Source organism: Mytilus edulis, chromosome 6 (assembly GCF_963676685.1).
Source record: "Mytilus edulis chromosome 6, xbMytEdul2.2, whole genome shotgun sequence".
NCBI lineage: Eukaryota > Metazoa > Mollusca > Bivalvia > Mytilida > Mytilidae > Mytilus > Mytilus edulis.
Window position 1 is genome coordinate 9,279,343 of NC_092349.1, and position 9,536 is coordinate 9,288,878.

The 9,536-nt window shown below is 30.9% G+C and overlaps 1 protein-coding gene across 1 annotated transcript; it reads left to right on the top strand.

Moving 5' to 3' along the window:
* The first annotated feature begins 2,816 nt into the window (after nucleotides 1-2,816).
* LOC139525970 (defensin gallicin-like) lies at nucleotides 2,817-6,361 on the top strand. The gene is made up of 5 exons (XM_071321160.1): nucleotides 2,817-2,907; nucleotides 3,404-3,462; nucleotides 4,906-4,932; nucleotides 5,302-5,447; nucleotides 6,196-6,361. Exons 2-5 carry the CDS (start codon nucleotides 3,420-3,422, stop codon nucleotides 6,232-6,234), a joined length of 255 nt encoding a protein of 84 aa, XP_071177261.1. The 5' UTR covers nucleotides 2,817-2,907; nucleotides 3,404-3,419; the 3' UTR covers nucleotides 6,235-6,361.
* The last annotated feature ends 3,175 nt before the right edge of the window (nucleotides 6,362-9,536 follow it).

Here is a 9,536-nt window from a genome sequence, read left to right on the forward strand (position 1 = left end):
ACCTAAGAAAAAAATCAACCCTGCTAATATAGCTATAACCGAATATAAATATACTTCCAAAGTATGATCTCGTTTGAGAACTGTGTAAAGTAGGTTAGATTCAAACAAGCTACCCTTTGGCAATAAATGAATAGAATTAAGATGTTTTATTAATAAAATTATGTACTCTCTTTTCAAATTGCTACCCAAGCATCTTAAAAACACTTCATTATATTGAAATGAAAATTCAATGACTTTCTATCAAAGAATCTTGATCATATTCTGAGAAAAAAATGTTTCCTTATTAATAATTCATTTTAAAGCAGAAAGATCATTTTGTCTATTTGACTTGGAGATTTCACAATTTTATGACATTATTTTTGATCTTTCAATTTAAATATGACTATATACTAAACTATATCTATTTTCTTGTTAAATTATATACTTTTCTGATGCACAAATCAGTCTTAATTTATGTATAATTGCACTTCAAGTATTCCATTATTCCTATGCATATTTATTATAATGATTTGGCCTTGTATGTATGTTTCTTTTTTTGTCTACTAGTAAATCACATCCGAAATGAATGACAGACGGACATATATACAAAACTTAATGAACAATTGAAACAAGATATTTCCGTTATAACACAAACATTTGCGTTATAACGCAAAGGTTTGGGTTTGCGTTATATCGCAAAGGTTTGCGTTTAACGCAAAGGTTTGCGTTATATCGCAACGGTTTGCGTTACAACGCAAACATAGGAAGCTTCCGTACAAATGTTTTTTTTTCTTATAACTTTTTACTGAATTACTTTATTGAATAACATGCGAATAGAGAGTTCACTCAAATCTTCTGATTAAAAAAAAAAAAAAAAAAAAAAAAAAAACCGAATGCATCCCAAGATGTTAAGCTACATGTAACAACCAAGCAATCACTCGCTTTAAAGAAAAGTGAGTATTGTCTGAAATATCATTGTGTATTTTTTAAGTTGTTGAAAGTGTTTATAAGTTGGTATCAAACAATTAAGTGTCTTTTCCGCAATAACTTTCATTGAACATTCTTTTGTGTACCCCCATTTAAAAAAGGCCGCCTAATGTTCAAGGATCTAATTAAAGGTTAACAAAACCTAATTCTGATTCATTGTTATATTTTTATCAAGTAAAATTAATCATTCTACCAATAGAGATGTATAAATAATATCAATATGCTGTTGGTGAAATAGTTATCTTATGATTGTTATAATTTTTTAAAAGGGTAGTCATATAATATTATGGTCAACAATACCATATATGATGCAACCCCCAGCTGTTCAGTTCTAAATAAAGTTTTATAATAAATATGCGTATCGCACTGAATTAGGAAGTATAGATTTTATATCAAGCTGTCACACATATATTTCCATGAATGATCAAGGCCAAACGAAACCTCTTGCTTTCCAATTATTCTAGATCAATACGGTATATTTATTTTGCCTGGGTTGAAGGTCATAAAGACAAAGATCAAAGTCTCATTCTGATTTGAAGTAAAGACTAAGAACATATCTCATGCACAAAGAATACTTCTTGCAATAGTCAAAATATATTTACATCTACCTGAGGAAGCAACCAATTAACTTTAAAAAAGGGAGAAATGTTTTTGTCGGAGTTAGAAAATGTATCTTGTGTTGTTTTTCGACGCTATCAATCAATATATATTTTTTTCAAAATGAAACACTTTTAGGTATGGGGAATATCTGGATTTAGAATATTTTTTCGTCATCTGCTTGACCATGCACAATTTTTTTCTCTGATCAAATTGGGGATCAGGAGAAAAACATGAACCCTCCTTTTTGAAGTTAATTTGTCGTTCACTAAATGTTGACAAAAATCACCGCCGTGTTGTTATGAGACACTTAAATTAGTAAGCACTTCAAAATGGAGAGTATGTAGAAGGTGAAGATATTAAATTTTCATTAAATGGGCTCACAAGGAGCATACATGCAATATAATGAAAGTAGACACAATAATAGTCCAGTAAAGATTCAAAGAGAAGAAAAAGCAGTATTAAAATATTCTTTGACCATATATGATCTTTGAAATTCATGTATGTACTTTCTGTGATTCCATCGTTTGAGATTTTAAAATAAAAATGGAAAGTGCTTGAATCTCTAAAAGCTAACTTATCCCTACCATTTGTTCATGTGGCATACCCTAGTGTGGAACCTCGTAAGTGCATGTTTGTTTTTATATGTGCGTTAAAAAAAATTATTACTTGTCTTACGCGAATTAAGTGTTTTCTTAATGGAAGACTTTTTTTAAAAATCATGTAAACTTTGTTTATTTATTATGGACAATTTGTAAAACATGTGACGATTTTATAAAGGCATGTGATTTTGTAAACGACATTTTTATGCTTTTTTTGGTAACTACAACATGCATGCCATTGATATGCTTTCTCATAAGGGGCTAATCCAGTCATTTTTAAAAGGGGTTCCAACCTAGGATAAAAGGGGTTCCAACCATATGTCCCAATTCTGAAGCCTAGATCGTAAAAAAGGGGACTTTCAATGATTGAATCCATTGAACCCTCCTCCCATGAACTCCCACTGCCCTCACTGACGTATATCAAACATCTTATCTTTCAGACTTCAATAACCTGACAATGGAATCACATTTAATGTAACCCTTTGGTATTGGTCCAAATAGCCGCAAAAATTCAGTGAACAAAAAATCATTTCAATGCTTAAAATAAACAAAGCGTCTCAATCTTTCCAAGTAAATTAAACTATAAACATTATGAATTCGTAGAAAAATATATTTGGTTATGCGTAATTACTGAATTTGAAATATCGAATATCCGATGTAGATGAGTATATAAAACAAGCTTAGTTTAGAATTTTCGATATACCAACTGATCAGTGGACACTTCAGAAGGAATTCAAAAAAGGTAATTGAAATATGTTGAGTAAACAAATAAATAGGTGTGTCTATACACGAACAGATATGTACACAAGTCTGGCGTAGGTCTTATTTCAAATGTTCATCTCGCATGTTTTATGCGAAATCAAAAAAATATTGGGAACTTTTCTTTTCATCAGATTGAAAGAATTGCTTTTTTGCTTCAAGCTTAAAATCATATTTACTATATTTCAATACTGTTATTTAACTGTTAAAATTTCTTTTCAAATTCAATTTATACATGGCAAACAAAATTACAGGAATCTTTCTGTTTTGTAATTAAAATATTTGTATAATTACTATTTCAACAAAATATAAAAATGTGATGTATATATATGTTTATGTTACACTTGTCTTTTAATAATCACATTTTAAGACATACATGTAACTATTCACAAAGTCCACAAGTCAATGGACAAAAGCACAGATTTATTTATGTTATCTTTTTGTTTTTAATTAACCTTATTTATTACATTTTATTTCAGATTCAAATCGATAAACATGCAGTATACAGTTTTCTTTTTGTTGGCATTGGGAATCTTCGGTAAGTCTGTGATGATAACGTATCAAGCTTGTCGTATTATCTTTCTTAAACATTTATGATTTAGCATTTATCTCTTAAGGTTGTCAATGATCAATTAGCATCATATTACACAAACAATGAAAACCATGGTATTGATCTCAAGTGTACACATACGGGCTTTTCAAATTAGAGGAACGATTTCATTTTAAGTTCTGTGCCGGTTATTATTAATATATTAAGGGTGCTATAAACAGTTTCGTATAAAAACTAGAGGTTATTCCCCGACTAAAAATAACCATGGAGGGAAACCCCTGTTTATTTACTCAATTGGTGAAAAAGTATCATGTTTTTTGTATTTGATTGTGAAAATGAGTTAATTAGCTTTCAAATAAAACAGGTTGAATGATTGAAATAATTTTAAAAACTATATCAAATATACATGTTTTGAGGGGAGACAACACTGTAAACATCATGTTTTTTTGGCAGTGAAAATTGAAAACTTATTTGCAGCCACTGTAGCTCTTTTCGGAGCAGGAGACTTTACCCTGACACAAACTTTTTTGAAAGGCCAGGTAAAAACCTACAAATTTCATACAGTTTTGATTATGTAAAACGTGCATGGATCATGTCTTTATGGGTGTGCACATGACCTGGTTTCAAGTTTTTTTATGCTCAGATTAGACCTTTTTTTCCCCATGTTCATTGGATGGATTTTTTTAAATATATTAAAAGTACACATTGTTTTTATTTCATTATAAACTACAATGAACTAGAGAACATTCTGAAACCAGTGATATCTAGTTTTATACAAGTATCTTTATTTACCAGTCCACCACTTAGGGTCACTTATGCATGGTTCCTCAAAATGTGACGTCATAGAAAAAAATGTTTATTGCACCCTAATGTATTTAAGTTTTTAATTTTTTGACAGTTCTTATCTCATTTCCAGAGACCTCAAACTGAATGAACAATTCCCCCTGTAGTTGTTTTTCTGACCCAGTGTCAAAATTCGAAAGATGCTGAAACCTTTATCTTGATAATATTCTTTTGGTTTTATTCAATGATTTGCATCCCAGGTTTGGGTCTCTTCGGATATTTATGAATTGATCCAAATAAATCTAACAAAGTTATGTTTCTGTGAAATTTTAGTTCAGTCGAATTTTTCAATGACTTAGTACTACATGTATATTATGCTATTGAAAAGTTAACCAACCATTATCAATTGACCATTGTAGTTCACAGTACAAAATATGGACCTCTAGTTTATTGACCTCTAGTTGAATATATTGACCTCTAGACTAGTTGATCTCTAGGTGACCTTCTGCTGCTGTTGTTTTTTGCTATGGTCGAGTTGTTGTCTCTTTGACACATTCCCCATTTCCATTCTCAATTTTAGTTTTATTTTTTTTATATCCAATTCGTTGAAAAGATGATATTTTTATTTATTTTTTATTTTATTTTCAGCCTCTGTGTGGATTGAAAGTGATGCAGGTAATTATGCTTAACATAAAAAAAAAATGATTTTTTTTTGTCAGCTTCTGATTTTTTTCGATTAAACATTATTATTTGAAAACCACTATATTTGCACATTTGTACTACAGTTTCGTTATTATGGAAATTGAATGTAATTTTTGGGAAAAGAAGGAGCTAACATTTCAATTATATAATAAATACTAAATTCAGTTGCAACTCAAATTAAAGCTTCTGTAAGATCTAATACACATAAAAGTAGTGTCGATCTATGTGGGGTGTAAATTTGATTTCGTCTTATTTTTATCTTGATTTGAATACTAGTTTCACACGTTTGAACGTACGCCATTGTTGCCCCTTATCTATACTATTAATTGATTCTCCTTTAAGGCGTAGCAATTGACAGACATACAAGAGGTGCTTGTTGGGCAGGTGAAGCGGGATGTGCCGCCTATTGTTGGAGACAAGGACGAAGAAATGGTGGTTGCTGTGGACAAAGTCATACAAATTGTCATGGAACTTGCTATTGTAACGGGGTATGTGTTTAACATACACACTTCTTGTTCATCATTATTTGACTTTATTTGACTCATTGTTAAATCTGGCTTAAAGCGATGATCATTTGATAGTCTTATGCGTAAATAAAAGGGGAGTTTCCGGATTGACATTTATTGTCATCTGTTGCTACGCATGCTTTGCTGTCTTGTTCAAGTCATTTACTTTCCCTAGACAAAGTGTTATTCATTTTTTTTATAAATCTCCCCACCTCTTGATCTCAGCAATAAGAAGATTTTATGGAAAAGTATGGTTTCATCCGTGAATAACTCTTAATATTGCACATCTTGATATGGCTCCAATATTTTTCGAAACGTATCGATAAAAGAATTTTTATCTTTCTAAATATCATAGATTACCATGCAGTGACATAAAAGTAAATCGACTTCGTACGTTTGCAGGAATATCATTACTTACCCTTTGACCATTTCATAATTTCAAGGACGACGAGTTATTTTTTTGTTCGTACCCTTAATGCAAATAACGTCTTAGTCATTGGTTGAATTTACATATTGAGGACATTTTTAATTAATCATAACTTTTTTTTGTGTACACTTTTGAAAATAAACTAAGAAAAAATAAAATCACAAAAACACTTAACTCCGAGGAAAATCCAAAACGGAACGTGCCTAATCAAATGGCAAAATCAAAAGCTCAATCACATCAAACGAATGCACATCAACTGTTATATTTCTGACTTTAAGCATTCTATATGATTTCTGTTTTCAGAGTGGTTATGAGCATCGTTGCTACAGTTGTGATTTGTAATGTTTAGACTGCGATGATGGACTTGATGGACTACCACACACATTTTATTAGAACTCTTACTCTTCCTGTATAAAAATCTTATATGCTGCATATTTTTCTGTCTTCATGAATAAAATTACTTTGTCTATTTGTGCTTTTAAATATGTTTTTGTGTTTGTTCAACATAACACTAAAACAAACAAAAACTAAAAAACGTGCTCATCATGTGAATTCTCTAATTTGTTCTCGTCCTAAATAAATGCAACTGTTACGGTAGTAGTCCGCTGTACAAAAGTCATAAATCGATGGAAAGATAACAAATCCGGTTTACAAACTAAAACTGAGGGATATACATCTACTATAAGAAAAAAAAAAACAACGGAAAAACAGAAACACTAAAGTTCAACAAAACAAATACCAATGCAACTTACATAGAAACGAACTAGTATTCGATAAAAACTACCGTATTCCCGACTTGATCAATGTTGATAAACTACCTCCTGTATCCCTATTTTGACAATTTTACTTATTATGTTTGTTCGTTTGCATCGTTGTATATGTAATGGAATTTGATGCGACTGTCATACAAGTGAGATGTTTGATGCTATAACACCAGGTTCAATCCACCATTTTCTACATCTGTACCAAATCAGGAGTTTGATGTGATTTATCATTTGATTTTTCAATTTGATTAGGATCTTCCCGTATTGAACTTTCCCCGGAATTAAGTATTTTTGGGATTTAACTTTTTATATTTTAAGAAAACATGGAATGTTGAACTAGGGTTTATAGCTAGCCAAACCTCCCACTTATATAGCAATAATGAAAATACTGGTAGAATAACACTACCACGTGACAGAAATACAAATAAAAACTACAAGAAGACTCACACAGAGAAATGCACAAATAAATAAAATGGTAATCGTTACAACATATAAACCGCAGAATTATACAACAAACATCTTCCATTAACGACAGCACAGGACATCACAAACAGTGACGAAAACATAATCTTGAAATTCATACAATTATTTTCACAAAACTAGCTAAACATTATCATAATTATGACGCTATTTAAAGGCTATTTTAAATAAATTCTGCGACGGCGTCATACTTATTTGGACTAATACAATATCTATATTTTATTGATGAAATCTGTATCCCATAATTGTTACAAAGTTTAAGAAGGGTAGTAATATAGTATTATGGTCAACATTAACATATATAGTGCTACTCCCTAGCTGTTTGGTTCTAAATACAGTTTGATAATAAATACGTGTATTACACTGAATTAGGAAATAAAGATTTTATTTCAAGCTGTGACAAATATATATCCATGAAAAATCAAGGCCAAACGAAACGTTGTGCTTTCCACTATTTTAGATCAATAACGTATATTTATTTTACAGGAGATAATATCTCGTAGTTCGTATCAAATTATTCTTGACAGGAATAAACACAACAGATCTGAGTTGGATTCTGATTCGAATCAAAGACTGTTTGGCAAACATTATGTATATATTCATATTACTTATTCGTCCTGAATACGACACCATATTTAAGATCTATCTTAATTTTAATTGCGTTTACATAGAATATTCTTTCATACAACTACATTATTAGGTACTACACAATGGAAAGTTTAAGAATTTGTATTTTTTTCCATTGAATTTAAGTTAACACACAAATTGTAATTTGTACAAAATGATAATTTGTATACAACATATACATGTATATCATAGCATTTTAAACACAAAATAATTAAAAAAAAAAACACAAGTTGGAGGACATAACTACAGATCTTGTTTATGTGATCTGTTCGTTTTTAAATAAAATTGTCTGATGCATGCACATATCATATCAGATTCATATTGATAGACGTGCATTATGCAGTTTTCTTTTTGTTGGTATTAAGAATATTTGGTAAGTCTAGTATGATAAGGTCACAAGCTTGTCGTGTATATATCTTTATGTTTTATGTTTTTATGATTCTATATCGTCTCGGTTTCATTTAATACTATGTACTTTCGCTTCCCTTTGATCATCTGTATCAAGAATATTGCTTTCCCCGTACCTGCAATGCCAGGATCTGGTGAAATCGGTTTTCTTCAACTTATACGTTTAATGTCAAGAGGCAAATTTAAAATCATTTGAACAACAAGAACCTATTATACACGCTCTACAAATGGATTGACCTGCCTCGTTAAAAATATATAAATATCAATTACTAAATGAGATAAAAGAAACGTCGTTGTAATGTTCTGCATTGTTGTCAGTTGAATCTTATTTAAGAATACATTTACTATTACATCTAACTGTTGTACATACATACCCACATATATCCTTATTATTCGGTGTCTGTCGTTAGATGGTCTCTACCCTTTTGATTTTTATTTGTTCATTATAAATCAGGTTGTCGGGTTTTGATTGTTTGAAGTGGTTCACATTTTGTGATATCGGAGCGTTTCATTGCATGCTCATTGTTGAGGGACCTATAGTTATTTACATATTCGGTTCGGTTGAATAATTGTGTTATTTGCAAGTATTTCGATTGCCTCAGGACATAGATGCCAAAACAAGTTCCAAAAAGGTCGTCAAACAATCAGAGCATGCAATTTCCATGCATTCGTTTCACTTATCATATTTCTGAAATCTGATATGTACCAAACTAAATGATACTCTGCTTGTTTTACAGATGATTGTAAAACGCTAAGTTTCATGATCGTTACCTTTTGATTGACAATTTATTTTGACGATATTAGAATTTGTGTCATACGAGTACAAAAATAAGCCGACCAGAAGAGTTGTACGATTAGTACCTTTTGGAATACAGACTCTCTGTTGAAATACTAATCAACCAAATTCAACAAATATATTGTCGATTACAAAGTCCAGCATTTTGATAGTTTTATCTTCTGTTCACTCTCTGATAGGATCAGTGTGGTCGTCCACAAAATAAAAATAATTGTAGCCCAAAACAAGAAATTTACACCAACAATTCCGATGTTTATAGACAAACCTGTGTTTAATGAGATGGTGAAGTCGATCTTTCAATTAACAATTTGAAGTAGTAGGGTAAAGCGTAGAAAATTCGAAGGTCTGAATGTTGCGGCCCAGAATAGCAGAGATTGTGATCTAAGATTATGTCATGGATTTTATCTAACAAATTGTGGCATCTCTGTGCATTTACATGAAAAAAAACCCCTGCTCACCACTTTTTGAAAGCTTTCTTACTACGTCACGAAGCGCGGAAGTGAGAGCTCATGAACCGTTGTTGGGAATACACATGTGTCTTTAACAGTTTAAATGTTAAGATTCCTATA